The following is a 25,364-nucleotide window of genomic DNA, read 5'->3' on the forward strand; positions in this document are numbered from 1 at the left end:
GTGAAATCATATGGGATTTATCTTTCTCTGTCTGACTTCTTTCATTTAGCATAATACCCGTATGTTCATCCATGGTTCACAAATGGCAAGATCTCGTTCTTTTTTATAACTAATATTCCACTATATATATATGTGCCACATCGTTTTTATCCATTCATCAGTGGACACAGGTTGCTTCCATAACTTGGCTATTGTAAATAATGTTGCAGTAAACATGGGTGACTATCTCGAATTAGCATTTCCATTTTCTTTGGGTAAATACTCAGTAGTGGAATTATTGGATCATATACAATTTTTATTTTTTATCTTTTTGGGAACTTCCATACTGTCTCCACAGTGCATGCATCAGTTTACATTCGCACCAACAGTGCATGATAGTTTCCTTTTTTCTACATCCTCACCAACACTTGTTTTTGTCTTTTTGATACCAGCCATTCTAACTGGTGTAAGGTGATACTTCACTGTGATTTGATTTGCATTTCTGATTAGTGATGGTGAGCATTTTTTTATGTGTCTATTGGCCATTGGTATGTCTTCTTTGGAGAAATGTCTATTCAGATCCTCTGCCCATTTTTTAATAAGTTGTTTTGTTTTTGGTGTTGAGCTCTATAAGTTCTTTATATATTTCGGATATTAACCCTTAAATGGATATATCACTTGCAAATATCTTTTCCCATATACTAGGTTGCTTTTAAATTTTGATAGTGTTCTTTGCTATGCAAAAGCTTTTTATTTTTGCTGTTCCCAGCAGTTTACTTCTGTTTTTGTTTCCCTTGCTTGAGGAGACATATCCATAAATATGTGGCTAAGGCCAACATCTGAAACATGACTTCCTATGTTTTCTTTTAAGAATTTTATGGCTTCAGGTCTCACATTTAGGTTTTTGTTCCATTTTGAGTTAATTTTTGTATGGTATAAGAAAGTGGCTCGCTTTTATTCTTTGGCACATAGTTGTCTAGTTTTCCCAGCACCATTTGTTGTCTTTTCTTCATGGTATATTCTTGCCTTCTTTGTCATGGATTAATTAACTGTCTAAGCATGAGTGTCTGGGCTCTCTGTCCTATTCCATGATCTGTGTATCTATTTTTGTGCTAGTGCAATATTCTTGATTACTGCATCTTTGTAGTGTATCTTGATATCTAGGTTTCTGATATTTCTAGCTCTGTTCTTTCTAAAGATTGCTTTGGGTATTCAAGGTCTTTGGTGGTTCCATACCAATTTTAGGAGTACATGCTCTCATTGTATGAGAAAATGCTAATGGTATTCTAATAGGGATTGCATGAATCTGTAGATTACTTGGGTACTATGGACATTTTAACCATATTAATTTTTCCAGTTCATGAGCATGGTTTATCTTTCTATTTGTCATCCTCAATTTCTGTCATCAATATAATTTTCAGAGTATAGGTCTTTCACCTTCTTGGTTAAATTTATTCCTAGGTTTTTATTCTTTTGGTATAACTGTAATTGGAATGATTTTCCTAATTTCTCCTTCTGTAACTATTTTATTAGTGTATAGAAGTACAACAGATTTCTGTATATTAATTTTGTATCCTGTAACTTTACCAAATTCACTTACTGGTTCTGATAGTTTTTAGGAGGAATATTTAGGGTTTTCTATATATACTATTATGTCGTCTGGTAATAGTGACAGACGTTTCTTAACCAATTTGGGTACCTTTTATTTCTTTTTCTCATCTGATTGCTGCAGCTAGGACTATTCAGCTATATTGAATAAAAGTGGTGAGCGTAGACGGCCTTATCTTGTTCTTGACCCTAGAGGGAAAGCTTTCAGTTTTTCACTGTTGAGTACGATGTTAGCTGTGGGTTTGTCATATATGGCCTTTACTGTGTTGAGATATTTTCCCTCTAAACCCTTTTTGTTGAGTAATGTTAGTATTCTTCACTCCCTTTGTTCTTTCCTTCTTTCCACACAAATGTTATTTAAGATTTTCAACATTTCAGCTACTATCATAGACAGGAAGAGAGAGTACAGTAATAAGTAAAACCTCCTCTTTGCCATTAAGGAGCTCAGTTTTGTTGGGTAGATAAACTCTGATTTGTTTGAATCTAAGCTCTGCAAGTTATGAGCAGGTCACTTCCTGTTTCTTATATGTGGGATAGGAATAACAACCACTAACAAGATTGTTGCTGAAGATAGGAGATAGAGTGCAGCATGGTGTCTGAAACATAAAAGGCATTCAGGAAATTATAGCTCTTCTTGTTCTAGTTCTTTACCTCTGTGCTTTTGCATCTATCTACCTACCTACCTACCTACCCTTAAGTCCTTTTTGCCTTTCTCCACCTGTGAGAACTCCGAAATTGTTTTTTAAGATCCAGCTTAAATTTTAACTCCTCTGAATTTACCTTCTAGCCATAGTATTGGTCTTTCCACTGTGCTGTCTCTTACGTTTCCCTTCCCATTGTTTATGTTGCTGGTCTTCCACCCTAATGTGTCTTTCTCTAGACATGTATGGAATGTATCTCATAACATGTTTGGTACTAAACTAAACAATGGCAAGGGCTCAGTAAGCATGCAGGAGAATGAATATTTCAGTTATCTGATGAGATATTTCAGTTATTTAATGAGCCTTTCTGCAGTAACTGTCTGCGATTGTTTCCTAGGTATATCAAGGAGTGAAGAAAGATGGTTTTTTACAACCTCATTTTTTGGCTGAACAGGATATAGTTATCATTACCTATGATGTCCTTCGTTCAGAACTAAACTATGTAGATATCCCACACAGCAACAGTGAGGACGGACGTCGTTTACGGAACCAGAAGCGCTATATGGCCATTCCTAGCCCCCTCGTAGCTGTGGAATGGTGGAGGATCTGCCTTGATGAAGCCCAGATGGTTGAATGTCCTGCTGTAAAAGTGAGAATTTCTGCACAACCTCTGAGGGCTGGGGGAGAAAAAAAACGAATGAGATTGAGGAAATTGTCTGTAAAAATATTAATAATTTAAGTATAATTAACCCACAGTATTGATTTTGGCCAAAAGTTTGTTGTTAAACTAGTAATTTGCTTTTCCCTTGTGCTCTGAACTACATAGCCCTTGGGAATTATTTTGGTACTATGTAAATTGCTGCTTTATATGCAATGTCCATGTGTATTTGAATAAGATGGCAGTTTATGTGTGATGCAGATCAAAGTAAATTCTGTTTAGGGACTTTAGTAGCATTTCTGCTAAGTGGAAAGCTCATCATATAGGCTCTGATAGCTTTGGGCCAAAGTTGAACTTTTTATCAGAGAGATCATATCATAACAGAGAATGCTACTTTAGAGGATAGAGTTTGATTTAGCCTTTGTTCATATGTCTTTATTCCATTTTCTTTGGCCAGTTTGTAATCTGCACTCAATTTATGAATCTTATCTCTTAGTACATTGGTTTACAAGGTACTCATGTGGATGTGGTAGCATGAGGAATGTATCAGTCATTCAGGGAGCCTTTTCATTCTTTACGTACTTGAACTATCCCTCCTCTTTTGAGGACTGTTCATGGCAGCCTTCTGCTAATGAGAACCACTGTACTAGAAGATGGCCCATTGAATATGACCTTCAACTTTGAGTTTGATAACTGCGTAAGAGCAAATGTGCCTGTCCTGAAGCATAGCTTTTCATGGGCTATTCTCAGGAGTAAAAATATTCCTAATTTTATCTTTTTTTTTCTCTTTTTATTGCATATTTCTCTATCATTAGGCTGCAGAAATGGCTCAGCGTTTGAGTGGGATTAATCGCTGGTGTATCAGTGGCACTCCAGTACAAAGAGGATTAGAGGGTAGTGTATGGTTTCCTCACATTTTGTGTATATTTGAAAAACTTGGGGTTTTTTTGAGGAAAAAGTATTTTTAACTTTGTTGAAATCCTTACATAAATGATTGTACATATATTTGTATTTCACACCTGGTAGTTTTAAGCATTTGTCTTTTTAAATGGAATTGGATGGTCTTTGTTTTTATGAGGATGCATAGACTGTAAGTAGTCCCATTGTCCTAAATTAAACCATCATTGTGCCCTCCTGAGCAATGTAGATGCAGGTCTAAACTGAACTCAGAGGTCCAAAGTGGTAGGTAGAAAACAAAGAATGTAGCAAGAAAGAGAGAGAGGAGAAGGAAAGGTGCATAGTTACTTTATTATGTCTGGAAATAGAAGTCCCATTGGTTTTCTTTTGGTGTTAGAGCAAGGTTTCTCAACTTTGGACCATTGACATTTGGGTCCAGATAGTTCTTTTTTGTTGGGAGCTGTCCTATGCATCTTGGGATATTTAGCTTCTACCCACTAGATGGCAGTTGTGACACCTACAGATGTGTTTTAGACATTGCCTGTTATCCGCTGGGGGACAAAATCATACCACTCAACCTCCACCTCCATTGAGAACCACTATGCTAGATTGATAGAGATAAATCAAATTTGATGATTTGTTAGTTAGCAACAACCAGAGATCTTGTAAATCCCAGGTTGACTACATACTGAGCAAGGACATGAGGCTAGAATGTTTTCATTCCATAATTTGCCAGGCCTTTAGTATGTTTCTACAGGCAGGCAGAAACAAAGTCAGGTAGCAAGAATGCTGCCCTCTCTTCCCATCCTCCCCACTCCATGTCTGTAACATACTTGTTTGCATAGTATATGCAAAGCACTGGTTTTTCAGGATATATGAACCGTGGTGACATACTGACTTTTGAGTTGTATGTCCGTAAAGAAATTACATAAACATTCAAATTTTTATTTTCCTTATTTGTAAAGTAAGATGTTTTAAGATTAATTATAATAAAGTATGCAAAGCATTTAGCACAGTACCTGGCACGTATTAAATATTCAGTGAGTGGTAGCTGCTTCCACTGCTGCTTTTGTTATTCTTATTTTCCACTTGTATATTTGTGTATTCATTTTAGCTTTTTCAAAAGTGTTGACTCTAAATTACTTAAGTACTTTGTGGTGCACTTATTGGTTCATTTATTCTTTGTGAAGTATAATAAAAAAAAATAGGCTCGATTCCTGACCTTGAGCTTACAGCTTAGAGGGGAAGATGTATTTATTCTTAACTCAAATGTTACGATTGCTGTAAAAGTAACTTTAATGTATAAGATAAATGTAAAATTCAAAGTATAATAGGCTTCAGAAAAGATGTCTGGTTCTGTGACATCACATAATAGGGATCCAGAAGGAAGGGACAGGTGAGCCAGGATATGAAATATTAATATGCGTTTAGTAAATAGGGAAGAATTCTCCAGCATAAAGGAAACAGAAAATACAAAGATAATCTGGCAGGAAGAGCATGGAAGGATATTAGTGTGACTAGAATACAGAATGCTGAGGAAAACACAGTAGGTTAAGAGACTGAATAGGTGGATATAGATCAGACCATGGAGGAGTCTATAGGCTGTGATGAATAATTTTATCTGTTTATTTTCCTAAGAATAGTAGGAACTATTAAAAGGACTTAAACAAAGTGATTGGGGATCATCTCATGGTTAGATTTGGATTTCAAAAACTCAATCTAGTTGCAGTACAGAGAATCGTTTAGAAGTGGGACAGAGTGGATACTAGAATATCAGATGACTACAGTAAGTAATCTAGGCAAGTTGATACTGACACTCTGGGTTTTAATTACAGTTGTCCTGAAGAAATGGAAAAAAAAATGGATAAGAGAAAAATTAGTAAGGCTTAATCAGTGATGGGGAGATGCCAAAACTTCTAAGTAGCGTAACTCCATGTACAGCGACTCTCTCCCAGTGAATAACACTGGAGGAGAAGCATGTTTGGGCAAAAAGATTATGAATTCGATTTTGGCACGTTGAGTTTGAGGCACCTTTTGGACCTCAAAGAAGAGATAGCACATAGGTAATTGGATTGATTTAAACAGAAGCACACTCAATCGATATCTGCATGTAAGCAGTGTTTCTTTTTTAGATGTTAACTCTCAGAAGCTGTCAGAGTAACTTAACCTAAATATTTGTTAGGAATCTTCAGAATAAATGTTGTAGGTAGGAGCATGGCCTTTTTGTAAAAAAAAGAAAATTTATGGTTTCTAAAGAGAATATAGCCCAATATGAACATGTTTAATACAAAAAATATATAAAGAAAATTACACTCAGCCACAATCTTCATTTAAAGACATAACCGCTATTCCAATCATTTTTATATAAATGTTTGTATATTTGTCCTCATACTGCATGCATAATTTTATACCTTTTTTTCCACTTAACATTGTATCCTAAGCAGTTTTTCATGTTTTAAAAATCCATCATAGGGGCGCCTGGGTAGCTGAGTCGGTTAAGCTTCCGACTTCAGCTCAGGTCATGATCTTGCAGTTCGTGGGTTCAAGCCCCACGTCGGGTTCTTTGCTCTCAGCTTGGAGCCTGGAGGCTCCTTCAGATTCTGTGTCTCCCTCTCTTTCTCTCTGCCCCTTCCCTTCTCATGCTCTGTCTCTGTCTCTCAAAAATAAATATTAAAAAAAACTTTTAACTACATCATAAATACAAAAACCATGTAAGGTATAATGTTAAGTGAGCAAAACATGGAATATAATGTTGAATTGCCCAATCATAAAATGTACAAGTACCACAAAGTAAATCTAACAAACATAAGACCTGCTGGATCAGAAGATCGGTTGCATCATAAATATCATATGATCTCCCTCATATGTGGAATTTGAGAAACAAAACACATGAACATAAGGGAAGGAGGGAAACTAAGGAAGGGCTGAAGCAAACCAGAAAAGACTCTTAACTATAGAGAACACACTGAGGGTTGATGGAGGGAGGTGGGTGGGGAGATGGGCTAGATGGGTGATGAGCATTAAGGAGGGCCTTCATTGTGATGAACTGTGGGTATTCTGTGTAAATGATGAATCAATAAATTCTCCTAAAATCAATATAACCTTATTTGCTAACTAAAATTTAAATTAAAATTTTGAAAAATGAAAAGAAAGGTTTTGTCTTATGGAAAGTAATACATGATTTACATAACCATTCCTTTATTTGGGTCATTTTTTTCTATATGTTGTTGGTATGAATATCACTGTGTAGATTAAGGTTGTCTCTATTTTTTATTATTGTTTTAGTCTTATTTCCCAAAAGTAGAGTTAGACCAAAAAGTATAACGAATATTGGATCAGTGAATATTCTTCATATCACCTGTGTCATTCAAACTTTTTTCTAATCCTGCAAGTCCTGAATCCAGTAGTCTCAATGCCTGATTCTTCTTATTTATCTCTTGATCAGGTGCATACAAGTGAGTCATTTTCTAGTTTACTTCTGACGGAAATTTCAGACTTTTGAATTAAGTACAAGGTTTGTGGAACCTTTTAGCTACTAGCACAAAACCTAGAGCAATATAAGTAATCAACAAAAGTAAGTCAAAGTGGAATTAACTTTCAGATTCAAGAGTCTATACAATCTGCATTTTACTTCATGGAAAGTAATGTGTGCTGTGTAATGTTATTGAAAGTGATTATTCAAAATAGTAATAAAGAAATATGGAAACAGTTATTCTCAATATGTTGTTGTTGTTATTTTTTCTTCTCAGATCTTTTTGGGTTGGTGGTGTTTCTTGGTATTGAACCTTATTGTGTCAAACACTGGTGGGTTCGACTTCTCTATCGCCCTTACTGCAGGAAGAATCCTCAGCTCCTCTACAGCTTTATTGCCAAGATACTATGGAGGTCTGCAAAGAAAGATGTGATTGACCAAGTCAGTAGGATAAGTTTTTACTGATTAAGGACATTACAAGAAAAGAGGAGCAAGAGTTGAGATGGAAAATTCAATTTTCAGGTGAAATCCTTTTTTTCTTCTCCCTACAGATCCAAATACCCCCTCAGACAGAAGAAATCCACTGGCTTCACTTTTCTCCAGTGGAAAGACATTTCTATCACCGCCAGCATGAAGTGTGCTGCCAGGATGCGGTAGTAAAGCTCAGGAAGATTTCTGACTGGGCACTGAAGCTCAGCAGCCTGGACCGAAGGACGGTCACCTCCATCCTGTATCCACTGCTGAGGCTCAGGCAGGCCTGCTGCCACCCGCAGGCCGTTCGTGGGGAGTTTTTGCCGCTCCAGAAGAGGTTTATTGTCAATTTCCTTACACTGCAATTGATACTGTAGTAGTCATAGACAGTGTTGAAGCTATTAGCTTTCTAGCCCCCAGGTTCATTCAGGGTCTTAGAACTGAGCTGTTGTCAGTTAGTTTAGCAGTGTGGTTTTTCTTTGGCATGGAACTCCATTTATGAAAGAGTCACATTCCCAAAATTATTTTTTTGTGGTTTTTGACAATTCTTTTAAATTTAGGACTGTTGTGGGGTTTTGTTGTTTTAGTCTGGGTTTTTTTGTTTTTGTTTTGTTTTGGGTTTTTTTTGGCCGCACTTCAGATATGAAAGGCTTTTGTTCTTACTCTGTTTTTTGGTTCCCATATCAGGGAATTAGATGAATTAGATTACTGTATTTTCTTTTTAATTGTGCTAAATAATTCTGTCTGTTTGATTATTTCATCCTAATACATTGAGTTATTTGTGTCCACAGTATCCAGTGCATTATTGTCCCAGAAATTTTTGTTCATCAGACTGTGACTCAGCAACTGGTGTGTTTTTTGTGTTGTTTTGTTTTGTTTTTTAGTACCCGGTATTAAAAAGTTGAAGTGTTATTAAAGAATATATAAAGAGGAATTATATTTTTGCCTTTAAGCAGTTTCTAGACAAATAAGGGAGATGACAAAGATTTTAGATTCCTATAAAATAAGGCAAACAAATATAAGAGGTATACATACATGGCTATAGACAGAATATGGAAATAATTTTTATATAAACGGTTAATGTTAGACAGCCTTGACAGAAATGGCATTTGATATGATCCTTGGAGAATCTTCATTTTTTACAGATAAAAAAAATTCAGGCTCATGGAGATTCATTAGTTATAATGCTAGAGATTCAGAATAGTCTTATCTTCTAACACCCAGACTGTTTCAAACATACCATGTTGTATTTCATATTTTAGGAAGATTTTCTAGTTCCCTTCTCCATTTACCTAACTTGGAAAAGGTAAAGAATGATGGAATCAGGTTAAAAAAAAAAAACAAAAACCAAACTTGTCATTCTAGTAAAAAGTAATTGAGTTGAAAGTGATAGTGTTAAAAATGGAAGTGAAAGGAAAGATCCTGAAGATAAACAAAGACTCTGTAAGAGTCTGATACTCTTGATCTTATATGATATAATATTGTCACTTAGGATTTTCTTTTCCGTTCTGAATAATCTCCCTTTTCTTGTAGCACCATGACAATGGAAGAGCTGCTAACATCTCTGCAGAAGAAATGTGGAACGGAGTGTGAAGAAGCACATCGGCAACTAGTTTGCGCTCTCAATGGCTTAGCAGGCATCCACATCATTAAAGGTAGAAGGTGATTGTTTTGTTATCTCTGATTCCTCTAAATACTTAATGAGACAGATTTGGTGTAGTAGAAATCAAAATCCCCCAAGGAAGGCATTCTCACACACTACTGATCTTAGGTAAGGTAGGCTCGACCTAATGGAGAGCACTTAGGCAAAACATTTGAAAAACCTTCAAAGTCAATGTGTGCTTTCACCAAGCATTTCCACTTGTAGAAGGTGGTGGTTGTTGTTGTTTAGGAAAGTTAGGATGTAAACAAAGATTTGGCAATAAATTATTGACCTTAGTCTATAGTAGTGAACAACTGAAAACAACCAAAATACCTAGAAATAGAAGAATGGTTAAATTCTGACATATTCAAGGGAATATTAGTCATCAATTTACACAATAATAATATTTGTAAATTCATTCTTTCAACAACTATTAGTGTCTGTTCTGCACCAGGTATGATCTCAGTATTAAAGATACTACAGTAAAGCAAAGTAAAGTCTTTGATCTTGTGGACCTTAAATTCATAGCAAGGAGAGATAGACAAATACACAAACACAATATGTATAGACATAGTTATGGTGTTATCCATTATGCACAAAAATAAGCATGTTAATAGAGAATCTTATATTTCATGGAAAGATGTTTAATTGGTATTTCCCATCTCTCAGGGATTACTGCTTTTTATTGCCAGTATCTGGTGGTTTACAGTCTATTGTTTCATATATTTTGTATGCTAGTTTTACTTGTGTCAGAAAGGAGGGGTAAATTCATTCTCTGTTACTTTGCTGCTTCTGCAAATGTTCTAAATGCCCCAATTAGAGATTTTCAAAATGGATTTTTAAAAAAGCGGTGTCTAATAATATACTATCTATATGAAACCCTCTTTTTATTTAAAGATGCAAATGTAAAAGGATGAAAAAAGATATACTATATTAACACTAATCAAAAACAGCTGGAGTGATTATATTATCACCAGGCAAAGAGTATTACTAAGGATATAGTGTTACCCTGGAAAATAAACCTAAATGTTTATGCACTAAAACTCAAGGCTTAAAAATAAATAAAACACAAACTGATAGAACTATAATTAGAAATAGATAAATCCATAATCTTAGTCCGAGATTTCAACATCCTGCTTCTAATTATTGATAGAACAAGAAGACAGAAAATAGAAACATGGGAAACTCAACAGTAACAACTAACTGTCATAGTCAACAGTTATAGGACACTTTAACCCACCAAAGAATACACATTCTTTTCATGTGCACACGGAATGCTTACATACCAAGACAGAGCATTTTCTGGGCTGTAAAGCAATTTAAAAGGATTCAAGTCTTGACGCACCTAAGTGACTTAGTCGGTTAAGCATCCATCTCTTGATTTCAGCTGTGATCATGATCTCATAGTTCATGAGTTTGAGCCCTGTTTTGAGCCCTCTTATGAGTCTCTTTCTCCCCCCCCCCCCCCCCCCCCCCCCCNCAAGCCCTGCGTTGGGCTCTGTGCTGACAGCTCAGAGCCTGGAGCCTGCCCCCCCCCCCCCCCCGCCCTGCCTCTGCCTCTCCCCTGATCGCTCTCTTTCTCTCCCTCTGAAAATAAATAAGTAAACGTTAAAAAAAATTAAAAGGATTCAAGTCTTAAAAAGTACATTCTGTGACCACAAAGGAATTAGATATCAAAGATTACTGGAAAGTCCCCAAATAATTTGAAACTAATTAAAATAATTCTGAGTAATCCTTGGGTTAAAGAATAAATAAAAAGGGAAACTGGCAAATATTTTTAAGTGGGTTAAAATGAAAATATCAAGAGCTGTGGAGCCTTGATCAGTAATTAAAGAGAAATTTATAGGACTGACCACCAACTTGGGAAAAAATTGTAAATCATTGACCTCAGCTGATACCTTAAGAAACTAAAAAAAAAAAAGCAAATGAAGTACCAAGTCACGAAAAGACAGAAAATAATAAAGAGCAATGCAGGAATCAATTAAAAAGAAAACAAATCCAGTAGAAAGAGACCATAAAATCAAAAGCTGGTTAATTGAGAAGATCAGTGAGAAGTTATAAACCTCTAGTCAAACTATTTTAGGGGAAAAGAAAAGACACAGATTACTGTTATCAGGAATCGTGAGTGAGAGAGGTAACATCACTACAGAGTCTACACATCTTTAAAAAATCATAAAGGAATCTGATATACAACTTTATGCCAGAAATTTGACAACTTACATATATGACCAAATGCTTTAGAAGGCACAAATTCCCAAAACCAACTCAATAAGAAGTAAACTGTATAGCCCTGCATCTACTCAAGAAATTAATTTTACTGTTAGAAAACTTAACCACAAAGTAAATTCTAGGCCCAGGTGACTTCAATGGTGAATGCTACCAAACATTTAAGGAAGAAATAATATCAGATCTATATAAACTCTTCCAGAAAATTAAAAAGGAAAAAATAATTCTCGACTTATTTTGAGGCACCATTATCCTGATTACAAAACCAGAGATCAGTATCACTCAAGAACATAGAAAATTCTTTAAAATTTTTTTAACAAAATGAATTTAACAATACATTTTAAAAAATAATGCTTTATGACCAAGTAGAATTTATTCTGGGAATTTAAGTTTGGTTTAATGTTTAAAAATTAATTAATGTAATTCATGAAATTAACTGAGAAGGGAAAACCTTGTCAACCTCTCAATAAATATAAGAAAAGTATTTGATAAAATTCAACATCCATTCCTGATAAAAACCTCTAGCAATCTAGGAATCAAAGATAACTTTCTCACTTTGATAAAAGGCATCTATAAAAGACCTATAGTTAATGTTACACTTTATTGTTGGCAACTGAATGTTTTCTAAGATCATGAACAAATCAAGAATGTCCCATCACCATTTCTGTTCAGAATGATACCTGAATTCTCTCCAGTGCTATAAGACAATTAAAAGAAATAAAAGTTACCAGTTTGAATAGGAAAAATAGGTAAAACTGTCTTTATTTGCTAATATGATTATCCAGCAGGAAAATTACTAGAACTAATAAGTGAGTTCTACAAAGTTGCATTATACAAGATTAGTATATAAAAGTTGATTTTATTCCTATATGCTAGGAATGAATAATTAGAAATTATGATGATACTGTTCTTAGTAGTATCAAAAAAATATGAGATACTTAAGTATCAGCTTGAAAAGATATGTGTAAGATGTTTACAAAAGTCACAAAAACACTGAAATTGCAAACATTGCTGAAAGAAATTAAAGCACACCTAATTATACCATGTTCATGGATCAGAAAACTTTATTGTTAAGGTGCTGATTCATCCTAAATTAATATATAGCTAATGCAATCAGAATTTTCCAGTCAAAATGTCAATAGGCTATTTTCTAGCAGCTGAGAAGCTGATTCTGAAATTCATCTAGAATAATCAAAACAACTTTAGAAAAGAACAAAACAATTGGAAGATTTATACTACCTGAATCAAGCCATATTTTAAAACTATAGTAATCAAGACAGTACGACATAGGCATAAAGATAGACAAATAGACCAATGGACCAGAATAGAGTCCAGAAATAGTCCCACTTATTTATGATCATTTGATTTTTCCACAAAGATGCAAAGGTATTTCAGTGGAGAAAAGTTAATATTTTCAGTAAATGGTGCTGGAGCAATTAGATATCCATACTCAAAAACTAAACTTCATCATTGCACTATATAAACAGTTCATAATACAGAGGATAGTAAACTGAAATTAAAGCCTAAAACTATAAAACTTAGAAAAAAACACAAAGGATAAAAAAAATTATGATTTGGGGTTAGGTAGGTAAAGATTGAGGGATGACACCAAATTGATACATTTAATTTCATCAAAATTAATAACCTCTACACCTCAGAAGGCATAAGGAAATAAGATAGGGGCTCATGGGTGGCTCACTTGTTTAAGTGACCAAATTTGACTCAGGTCATGATCTCATGGTTCAGTTCTTAAGTTCTAGCCTCATGCTCGGCTCTTTGCTGTCAGCACAGGGTCTGCTTCAGATCATCTGTCTCTCTCTCTCTCTCTCTCAGCCCCTTCCCCATGCTTGCTCTCTCTCTCTCAGCCCCTTCCCCATGCTTGCTCTCTCTCTCAAAAATAAACACTTAAAAAAAAAAAGGAAAATAAAAAGATAAGTCATTGAATAGAGAAAATATTCGCAAATCACATATCTGAGAAAGGACTACTGAATATGAAAAGAACTATTAAAAACCAATAATAGAAAACAGCCAATGCATATAGGCAAAATGTTTGAACAGAGACTGCAGTGAATATATAGAGATGCCAAAAAACATAGGAAAAGGTAGATATTCATCATCATTAGTCATTAGGTACGCACACATTCAAAACACAAGAACACCCCTATATGCCGTTATTAAGATGGCTTAAATTAAACAGATCACATGTTGCAAGAATGTAGAAACAACTGGAATTCTCATTCATACAGTCCTATTGAGAATATAAAATTGTACATCGGCTTTCTATTATTTCATTTACTCAGTAGCTTCATTTCCATGACTTTGACTTTTATACTTAATTTGCAATAAGCACAGTACCTCCATCTTTATGTTAGAAGCATCCATTCTTTGAAGAAATTTATTCTAAATTTTTATGGTAACTTTTCTGGCTACCTAAAAAGTGTTATTTTTTTTGCAACTGTAGTGAATCACAGAATATTCTTTTTGACAGAATCTATTGTTATTAGTCTGTTACTGCATTTGTAATATAATATTGCATAGTTTTATAGCTTTTGTATTATAATGACTTTTAAGAGCTTTCTTTTAAATAATGGGAAAATTACTGATGTAAATGTGCCTTTTTAAAAAATGACCTTTAAAACCTTCTCTAATAGCTTTGGTTTAGATCATTTGATTTTAGTCTCTCCAAAAGTCAGTGGAATATAGTTCTTGAAATCATATAAGTATTTCATAATGCTGAAGTACAGTTTTAACCACTTTGATAACTCAAGATATGCAAATGCTACTTTATTTCTACATTCCTCACAAAATTTGTGTATATAGCTCTTCATTGTTAGAACTAGAAAGGCATATTGTGATAAATTCCAATTCTTTTGACCTTCCCACAAAGATTACTAATCCATTATTAGTCTCCTTGGGTACACACACAGTTCCAAGTAAATTCTTGGAAAGAATTTACTATTTTTCTCATTTACCTAATAACACCTTAAAGAAATTAGTTGCCCAGAGAAATTTGTGTTTTTGTCTGATACAAACAAATCTTCTAAGCCTCTTTGAACTGAGTGGTCTGTCTTTGGTTATTAGCTTTTCAGAATAACAGGACCAGAACTAGAAAGTGTCTCTTGTCCTGACTGGCATAGAGTTCAGAAGACTCACAGAAACTGAGTAGAAGTAGCTCTAGACAAGAACTGTGAAGAAGATGGGGCTTCTTGTTTGCTATAGTTGTAGCACTCTGAACTTGTGTATGTTGTGTGAAGTGATGGATCTCAGTTTCCTTATCAATAAAATACAGATAGTGCCACTTGTTTAGCCCCCTTGAAGTATTAGTATTCTTAATGTGAAGTGTGGATATACACTGAAAACTAATAGAAACATAAATGAAGAGTGGTATTACTAACTATGGTAATATGAAGTAACCTCAGATTCTTACCACTTCTCAACCTGTTCATATACAGATTTTTATTATCAGTAACTAATAACAGGAAAAAGACATTATTATATATTCTTGATAAATTGTACAAATATAGTACATGCAACTCTATGTGCAAATCTTCTCTCTAGGACATTGCCTAGGAAATACTTACTGTAGCTAGCAGGGTTTGCAAATTTAGATTTTCTCAAATAATTCTTAATCATCACCATCATTGTCATTGCCCTCTCAATTACTAAGTGTGCCTGTGACTGTAGTCTTCCTGGCTTCAATCTAAAATTTTAAGTGATCTGTCCTTCAAAATGCATAATGAAAGGCTGTCAGGCAGCTTGTTTGTTTGTTTTAATTGAACTGTAGTTGAAACACAATGTTACATTAGTTTCAGGCGTATAATATAGTAATAGGACAGCTCTATATGTTATATGCGATGCTGTGCTCATCCCAAGTGTAGCTACCATCTTAAACCATACAACTTTTTAATGGGAAATTTTTTTCAAAAAATTAAACTTTCCTTTATTTCAGCTAAGAAATAATTAGGCACAAATTGGGAAGTTATGTCTCCTACTAATAACACTCTGTCACAATCCCAAATTAATTGAGTGGGATAATTGTGAGTAAAATCTATAGAATACTTGAGTGTCACAGATAAATAATATGCCTCTTCTTAGAAATACGTGAATAATGAATGTACTATTTAAAATATTTTCAAGTCATTAAAATCTAGCATCATATCTGAGAAATGATCATTTTCTATAAGCATTTGGTATTATACCTAACACCTTCATGTATATATTCTGTTTTATCCTCATTATTGCCCAAACATTGAAGTATTAGTCCCATTTTACATAAGAAAAGTGGTGTTCAGAATTCTGGCTTAGTTAGTGTCTGAAGATTATGGCTAATAAGTGACAGAGAATTTGCCCTGAATCTTTTGATTAAAAATTAATTTTTTATTATACTATGTCTGCTTTTTTATCAAATAGACATTTTCAGCCTCAATATTATGCTATCTATAGTACGTTAAAGCTCTTCATCAAAAATTTCTAAAATGCAGTAATATATTACTTGCAGATTATCACAATAATAAATTTCATTTTCCCATCTTGATTTTAAAACTGTAATCTTAATTTTATTCTATATTTTTATGATTCAAGCTCAGGGAGTGAATGGATTTCTTCATTTGGCCTCTTTTCTAGTTTCCTTTTCATATTTATTACCCCCTTTTCCCTGCTATGAAGTTATATATGGTAGAGGATTTTAAAAAGAACTATTCATCTGATCGTTTCTAAGCACTGTATGTAGCACTCTGGAAGGGTCAGTGTGCAGTGGGCTGTGTGGCAAAATACCAAACTAGGGCCTAACGTAGGAGGTACCTCATTGCTCTTTTCAAAAAGCTTTCATATTTTCCAATATAAAAATCAGACAGTGAAGATGTGACTTCTAAACGAAATATGAAATTAACTGCAAACTCGAGGGATTTGCTTATATTATATACAGACATGTGTATGATATGCAATGCATATTCTAAGGGCCTCACTGATCATGCTGTTAATAAAAACATGGTGTTATTACAATCTTATACAGTGTTTTCTCTGCATATATTTTTTTGGAGAAAATTAGCTTGGCAAGTATCAAATTCAATACTCTTTGTTTACTTAAAAGGCTACTGCCATCAAGTGGCAAAGAATGGGTATTTCTAAATTTGGTTTAAACTTGTATAACTTCTTGAACATGCATATTTTTTTGTCTTCCCTAGAGCATATGTTTTTTAGGTTTATTTATTTATTTTGAGAGAGAAGGGAGAGGCAGAGAGAGAATCCAAAGCACAGAGCCCATTGTGCGGCTTAAACTCATGAACCATGAGATCATGACCCAAGCGAAAACCAAGAGTCAGACACTTAACAACTGAGCCACCCAGGTGCCTGAAAGCATATATTATTTTAATAAACATTTTAAAAAGCATTATACGGAATAGTTAAAATTCAATTGTTTATATTATAGGCCAACCATCTTTAAAAAGCATAGTAATTATGAAAGAATTGTTAAATGAATTATTCTCTGTAAGTGATCGCATAAATACTAGTAGAATCTTCTGTAGTCTTTTGAAGACCTTCAGAAGAATCTTCAAAACTAAAAAGAGAGAGCTTCTTGTGTGAAGATAACTGAGTGTTAATCCTACATTATAATGTGATGTTATTTTTGCAAAAATAATGTTGTTCTTTATCGAAGTGAATAGAAATTGATTGTAAAATACTATGAAATGTGTGCTTTAGAAAACTTTGTATTTGGAAGCTCATAGAAATAAATACAAAGCAATGATATAAAAGTAAATGTTTTGCACAACAACATAAATGTACTTAATGCCACTGAACTGCATACTTAAGAGTGGTTGATACGGTAAGTTTTATGTAAAATGAGTATATATATTTATGTATATAATCAGCTTTAACAAAAAGAGAGAGAACCAACATTATTTATTTATATATGTCTCATTGTGGCTGTGAACAAAGTCCTAAATCCACGATATTAATAAAACTAGTTTGAGAAAAGAAAAGCATATATATGATAATTATGAAAAACGTTTTCTCAGCAAACAAAAGCAAGAACCTCTTTTTTTGTATTTTGTGATTTTACTACTGTTAGGTATTTATTTTAATTATATTTATAAATAATCAGTTTTGAGTTTTTCCCCAGGCAGCATATATAAGTTCTATTATTCAAGTCATTTAAAATATTTCCTGTCTCCTTTTATTGAAGCATCAGAAAACTTTTACTGAAAGAACCAGATAATAAATATTTTAGGCTTTGAGCTAGAAGATCTGTTGCAACTACTCCACTCTGCTGTTGTAATGCGAAAACCGCTATCAACATAAACAAATGAGCATTGCCTAGTTCCAATAAAACTTCATTCATGGACCCCAAATGTTAAAACCATTCTTAACCCATGGACCCTAGAAAAATGCAGAGGGTTAGATTGACCCATGGGCCTGTACTTTGCTTGATATTTTTAAGTTACTTTATTTGAAGAGCTGCTAGTTATGAATAATAAAAAACATCATTAATCTCAGACTGATTTAGATTAATGTGACCAGAAATAGAAAGAAGAATCCCTTGGTTTTGGAAATAGGTTTTTCATTGCAAATCGTTTTGGCCACCAAGAAGAACAGTACCTATTAAGAAGAGTGTTTTATTCATCTGAGAATTCTGTGTAAGTTGATCATAGTGTTTTGAATATTTATTTATAAATTTGTCCTTGGGGCGCCTGGATGGCTTAGTTGGTTGAGCGTCCGACTTTCGCTTAGGTCATGATCTCGCGGTTTGTGGGTTCGAGCCCCGCGTCAGGCTCTGTGCTGACTGCCAGCTCGGAGCCTGGAGCCTGTTTCAGAGTCTGTGTCTCCCTCTCTCTCTGACCCTTCCCTGCTCGCACTGTCTCTCTCTCTCCTAGAAATAAATAAAAATATTAAAAATTAAAAAATAAAAAAAAAATAAATTTGTCCTTAATTTCAAATATGAAAATGACTGCTAATTGGTACCCTTTAACTTTAGTAAGAGGAAAATCATTTGTCTAAATTGATAGTTAATTCCGTTTGTTTTTCCGTATAATTTTAAAGCATAAACATATCTGGTTTGTGTTCTGTGCTTACTGAGTTAACAAAAGCAGCTTCTTTATTGGGGCATTCATATTACTATTAAGTCAAATTCCTTTTCTTTAAAAAAAAAAGTGAGTTTTAATCATTACATTTTTATAGTAGATATTTTTAGATACCAGATAACTAGATCACATTGGAAGCTAAATAGAGGACTTTCTTATGCTTTAAGTTTACCTTAATTCCTCAGGTGAGTATGCCTTGGCAGCAGAACTGTACAGAGAAGTGTTGCGTTCATCTGAGGAACACAAAGGAAAACTCAAAACCGATTCCCTTCAGGTAAGTAAAAATTAAACCATTTCAACTATATAACCTATTTGTTTTTTACAAAATATTTTTTCTGAATATTTAAGATGATAAAGGGTAACAAAATGGATGGACTGAGTCATCATCTCTGGGGATGAACTTTTGGATTCAGTGCTTTTAATAAGCACTCACGGTGATTTGTAGGCAGATGAAAGTTTGAAAATCACTACTATTCCATATACCTCAGGCTGCTGTTGACACAGGCTGACTGAATACATCTAACCTACAATAGAAAAACAGGTTAAAGTATTTGTGCTTCAAAGAATGGGATGAGTTTTATCACTTTTGCATATAATCGTCAACACATCAATACAGTTTTTAGTGAAAGAAGAAAATGCTATAAACTAAGCAATGGAACTTTGCAATAAAACCTTTCCAGTAATCTTCTGATTTAATTTTCGGAGGCCTTTTAGGAAGATTTGGATATTTGAATTTCAACATTTATTTAAATATTGAATCTCTTTCTTAACTCTTTCCAGTGGATCATATAGACAAGGCTCTCTAGCTAAATGGTAAATAAGAACTACTTTTTAATCTTAGTAAGTTTAGACTTGAGTCCCTAATGGAACTTCATTATCATTCAGAATCTAGACCTGGGGACCCACATGTTCACATGTGCCTCAATGAGTATTAGGAAGTTTTGGGGGAGAGGAGGAAATTAAATAAAAGCCTATGTATATTCTGTATGGATCAGAATTATAGAATTTAGACCTTGGGCAAATGTATTTGCCTCATGGAAGAAAAAAGAAGTACAAAGATTACATGCTCCTGAATAAAAGAAATAAAAATAGAAAACCGAGCAAGAAGACAGATAAGTCCAGTGTGCCAGTGTTCATGAGTGAAGAGGAAGCAATCAGCATGTTTCTTCCTTTCAGTTAATCCCATCTGCTGGTGGTAAACCATGGCCCACTGAATGTTTTGCTCTATTCAGTCAGATTAGCCACTCTCCTCCCTTGGAATAAAATGTTTAAGGGGGTGGAAAGAGACTGGTTTTCATCCCAGTCCACTCCTCCACCTTGTTTAGGAAGCAGTCCTTCCACAAGCACACGGGGAGAAGAGGAGCTGAGTTTCTACCACTTTGTTTCCGTAATGTTATTCACAAGTTTGTTGTTGCTACTAAATCTGTTAGTGTTGCTGATTGTATTATTCATGTGACCATGTTGAAAAGCCCTAAGACATTTGAAGTGACTCTTCAAAGATTAACTCTACAAAGATCTGTACTATGACCTGTAATCTGTAGACAGACAGAATAAACCTCTATAGTCTCAATTCACTGGCACCAAGTCAGGACTTACCAGGACTCTTTCCTGATAATTCTTTAGCTCTTAGTTGTCTTCCCAAGTAAAGAGTCAAGTTCACAGGATAGAAATTACTTTCACTTTATTTCTTCTCACAACCCTTGACTCCAGGGGGAGCCTCTAACCAGCTGCAGTCTCAGTGTCATAGTGAGAAGCCTGGCTTTACTGAATACAGAGATAAAAGATAATTATCTTCTTCTTCCGATACCATCTTTACCTCCAGCTTCTCCCCTTTCCAACCCTTCAGTTCAACAGATCTAGGTCACAGCCCTATTTTCCTATGTATTTCATTATCCTTACTTTTATCATAATGTAATTGTTAGGCTCATGCAGACTCATTTCCCAGAAGAGGAACCAAGTCTGTGCAGTCAGCCTTCCCACTTTGCTGGGCTTACTTGGCATAATCATACATAGTTCCATATATAGACATATGCACATGTAATAGAAGACATATACCTATATCAGACATTCTGCTAAATGCATAGACATAGTTCATAAGACTGCATATTTTTAAATGAAGAAAATTTATGTCATTATGAATTAAGATCTTTACTATGAAACTGATTTTGGGTTTCTCTGAGGAAGTTGGTGCTTAAATTGTGTTAGAGGAAAAGTTTTCAGTGACCTGATCTTTATGTGTTAGTATTCTGTATGCCATATTAATAGTAGATTTGTCCTTTAGAGTCCACTGCATTGGCTTTCAAAATCACTGCCTTTTGTGTGTTTGTAGAGACTTCATGCTACTCATAACTTGATGGAACTGTTGGTAGCCAAGCACCCGGGAATACCTCCTACCTTACGAGATTGCAGACTTGAGGAAGAGGTAATAATTTTTTTATTTGGTCTATAAAAGATTTTTTTTCAGACTTTATCCATCTCAGTATTTGTCCATCTCGTTTAATATTAATAATCCATCTTGCTAATATTTCCTAGGGTATACAACATCTAAATCAAAGTAATCAGATGTTTTCCTGCTGCTTTTGTGTTCCAAACTTTGCTTTGGTTGGTAGAGAATTGCAATAGAAATTTTGGAGGTAGAGAATTGAAGTACTCCATGTTATTTTGTCTCTCTTGTAAGCCACTCGCAGATATATGGTAACTGCTTTTGTAGATATGGCTGTTGGTAGCCAGCAGCACATGGAAGGAAAAAGGAAGGAAGGAGACCTTGTTGATCTAGTGACAGACCTGCGAAAGAGATGGGTTAGTAAGAATAAAAAGTCTCATGTTTCTTCCACCTTTCTGTATAGTACCTAACACATAAATAAATTCAGTATTTCAGTGGTATTTCTTATGTCCTCTCAAAGAAGTTCCTTCTGCAGTGAGTCTTGCCTCAATAGAAAGGATGGTGAAAATTATTTCACTGTAAATTGTTAACGAGCCTCATATACTAGTTCCCCCATGGATTTTTGCCTTTTTAAAAGTCAAAGAGAGATGACAAAGCTAAAATCAAAAGAATAGTAGATAATGTTTGAAATGAATTGAACCTGCAAATGGGACCTTTTTTATTTGAATTAAGATACAAAGTGAGATTACAGAAGTGTTTACAGCCCTTTCTTGCTGTTAGATAGCAGTCTGAGTGTCAGAAATTTTAGAGTAGAATCTTCTTCCCTGTGGAGACATCTCATCTTACATACAATCAGTCGTTCTTTGTTTAAATCCCTTCAGCAACAGAAAGCTCTGGGAGACCGTCCAGCCTGTTGGTAGATAGCTGTGATGATCAAATAATTATAGCCAACGAATTTTAGTAGAAAGTAATTAGAAGTTGGGGCGCCTGGGTGGCTTAGTCGGTTAAGCGTCCGACTTTCGCTTAGGTCATGATCTCGCGGTTTGTGGGTTCAAGCCCCACATCAGGCTCTGTGCTGACTGCCAGCTCAGAGCCTGGAGCCTGTTTCAGAGTCTGTGACTCCCTCTCTCTCTGACCCTCCCCTGCTCACGTTGTCTCTCTCTCTCTCTCTCCTAGAAATAAATAAAAATATTAAAAAAAAAAAAAGTAATTAGAAGTTTGTGACAGGAACAAGAGAATGCATCATGAGAGAAGGAAAGGAAAAGTGTATCACACTGTATAGATGTATTTCCAAGGAGACCATATAATCACTTTTGCCTGACTCCCGTAGAATATAAAGCCACAGCTGAGGAATTCTCTACTTCAGCCTTCAACACTTGTAAATGATATAACAGAAGCCCAGGGAAGTGAAACAGCTAATCCAAAGAGATGTATCTGTTCAATAGAACCTCATGAAATTGCTATTTTTATAAGTCCAAGGGTCTAGTGTTGACAACTTCACATGGCTCAACCCAATTCTAAATGGAAACATTAGGATTTCCTGTTCAGTAGCCTTTCTGCTCTTCCTCCCACTATCCCACATCACCTTTAATCCCCTCTGTTTATTCGTAAAGTAGTTTCAAGAACCAGTTAAATATTTCAGTTAAATGGAAGAAAGTGAAGAATTGTATAAGTTTCCTAATGGGAATTAATAAGGATAAAATTTTTCTGTATTTTTTTTGCTTGCAAGTAATGTGATCCTTCTTACCTGGGAAAGTTGAAAGGGGAAGAATTTTTAAATCCTTTTGTATTAGTCAGCTAGGGCTGCCTAACAGAATACCATAGGCTAGGTGCTTAAACAAGAAAAATTTATTTCTCACACTTCTGGAGGCTGTGAGTCCAAGATCAAAGTGCCAGCAGGGGCGGTTTCTCCTGAGGCCCCTCTCCTCGGCTTGTAGATGGCTGCCTTCAATTTGTGTCCTCACATGACGTTTTCTGTGTGTGATTGCATCCTTGCTGTCTCTCTCTCTTTTTTTCTTTTTTCTTAAGGACACTAGTCATATTTGATTAGTGCTCTACCTATATAATCTCATTTAACGATATTTACTAATTTAATATACCTCCTTAAAGGGCCCTGTCTCCAAATTAGGGGTTAAGGCTTCACCATACAGTTTTTGAGGGAACACAGTTTAGTCCACAATGCCTATGTTACTGTATATTATACTCAAGTGTTATTTCTAAGCTGAAGTAATTCCAAGACATTGAAATAAATAAGTCAGACAAATTCTAAAAGGTTGCTTTGTCTCATAATTTCTCATAAAGAAATACTACTTTTTTCCTGTTCCCTTTTTTTTCCAGTTAAAATTAGATAGAAGTTTGGGAAGCAAACCTTTGGGATTTCTTAAATTTTGTGACTTACAGGTAAATGTGGTCTCTTTAATATATACCATAGGTGGGGCGCCTGGGTGGCTCAGTCAGTTAGGCATGTGCCTTCGGCTCAGGTCATGATCTCACTGTTAGTGGGTTCAAGCCCCACATCGGGCTCTGTGCTGACAGCCAGCTCAGAGCCTGGAGCCTGTTTCCAATTCTGTGTCTCCCTCTCCTCTCTGACCCTTCCCTGCTCATGCCATCTCCCTTTCTATCTCTCTCTCTCTCTCTCTCAGAAATTTAAAAAAAAAAAAAAATATATATATATATATATACACACACACACACACACACACATACACAAATATATATACACATATATATATATATATATACACACACACCATAGGAATTACTAGCATGTTTTTGACAGTATACTTGGAAGTTTTATACTTAAACTGTGTTAAGTAGCTTTACATATATAAAATAACCACATTGTTCTTGCAGCATTATACTGAATTCTTTTTTAGGCCTGGAATGACAGTTTATATTTGTTTCCTATTTCAACACAGGCCAAACAACTGCGAGAGCATTACATGAGCAAGTGTAACACAGAAGTTGCGGAAGCCCAGCAAGCTGTGCAGCCTGTGCAGCAGACCATACGGGAGCTGCAGAAAAAGGTTTGGCCCCAGAAGGGCTCCCCGACCTGTGCTGGTCTCCGGGAGCTCGGGCTGTGTCTTGCTTTGGAGAACTTGAACTTTCTTATTCACCTTGTAACTCTTAGCACCTTGTGTGATGCCTGTCCCATAACAAACATGTATTTGCTGTTAGCAGTGTTTGTGGATTGAGCAGATGCATAGATAAATCCCCATTTGGAAGTTGTTCCCTTTCATTTTTTTTTTTTAAGCTCTGATGGTATTCTCTTATCTTGTGACAATAAGTTGTCTTTTGTTTTTGTTTTTTAATTTTTTTAATGTTTTATTTATTTCTGAGAGAGAGAGACAGCGTGAGCAGAGGAGAAACAGAGAGAGGGGGAGACACAGAATCTGAAACAGTCTCCAGGCTCTGAACTAGCTCTCAGCACAGAGCCCGACGTGGAGCTCAAACCCATGAACCGTGAGATCATGACCTGAGCCAAAGTCGGACGCCTAGCCGACTGAGCCACCCAGGTGCCCCGAGAAATTGTCTTTTGAAGAAAGTAAAGACTTCTGTAACCTACTTCTGATCTTAGATATGTATATTTACAAAATCTTTTTAAGATGTCAGAACATTAGAAACATGGGTATTTTTCTTATGGAATACGTGCCATTTGTCTTTTCTCAAATATTTTTTATGAAATCAGTAGCAAGCCTAAAGAGGAGGCTACACAGAACACACTGTCTTTTTTATTTTAACCAGTTACTCCACATTTTATTCTTCCTAGTGCATTAATTATTTAGTATTCAGGCATATAATTTTGCTAGGTATCATGGAGTACTATGGAATAGAATCTCGTTCTGTTGGCTGAAGATTAGCAGGATGTCTTTATTATGCTGAGAAAGAGACCTGCCACCTTTTCAAATATATACAGTGATTACTGAGTTTTCACTTTGGTAATGTATTTTTTTAGCATGACTTTGTTACACAAGTATATACAATAAATTCTCATTTATCCACCGTAGTCAGGAAACAGGTAAGTATTCATTTATGGATACAAAAGTAGTATACTCCTGTATCTATAGCGTATACACTGTTACAGTCCCTTCAAGAGTAGCATTTTATTGCTTCCTTTGAATTTTTCACAGCAAGTTTCCTAGTGATAGAAACATAGTGAGTAATGGGGCACCTGGGTGGCTCAGTCGGTTAAGGGTCCAGTTTGGGCTCAGGTCATAATCTCACAGTTTGAGGGTTCAAGCCCTGTATCCGGCTCTGGGGTGACAGCTCAGAGCCTGGAGCCTCCTTTAGATCCTGTCTGTGTCTTGC

General features: G+C 35.2%; 1 protein-coding gene across 3 annotated transcripts in view; it reads left to right on the plus strand.

The window, feature by feature from the left end:
- Positions 1–25,364, plus strand: part of SHPRH (SNF2 histone linker PHD RING helicase) — an 88,473-nt gene that overhangs the window by 21,932 nt on the left and 41,177 nt on the right. For all 3 annotated transcript variants that reach the window (XM_039230900.1, XM_039230901.1, XM_039230902.1), the window contains exons 10-17: positions 2,626–2,877; positions 3,702–3,780; positions 7,533–7,696; positions 7,807–8,063; positions 9,260–9,381; positions 18,859–18,947; positions 21,003–21,095; positions 23,975–24,082. In XM_039230900.1, the coding sequence (XP_039086831.1) occupies positions 2,626–2,877; positions 3,702–3,780; positions 7,533–7,696; positions 7,807–8,063; positions 9,260–9,381; positions 18,859–18,947; positions 21,003–21,095; positions 23,975–24,082 (1,164 nt within the window). The remainder of the gene's footprint in view (positions 1–2,625; positions 2,878–3,701; positions 3,781–7,532; positions 7,697–7,806; positions 8,064–9,259; positions 9,382–18,858; positions 18,948–21,002; positions 21,096–23,974; positions 24,083–25,364) is intronic.

The sequence above is a fragment of the Hyaena hyaena genome, unplaced genomic scaffold (assembly GCF_003009895.1).
Source record: "Hyaena hyaena isolate Hyena2069 unplaced genomic scaffold, ASM300989v1 scaffold_52, whole genome shotgun sequence".
NCBI classification, from domain to species: domain Eukaryota; kingdom Metazoa; phylum Chordata; class Mammalia; order Carnivora; family Hyaenidae; genus Hyaena; species Hyaena hyaena.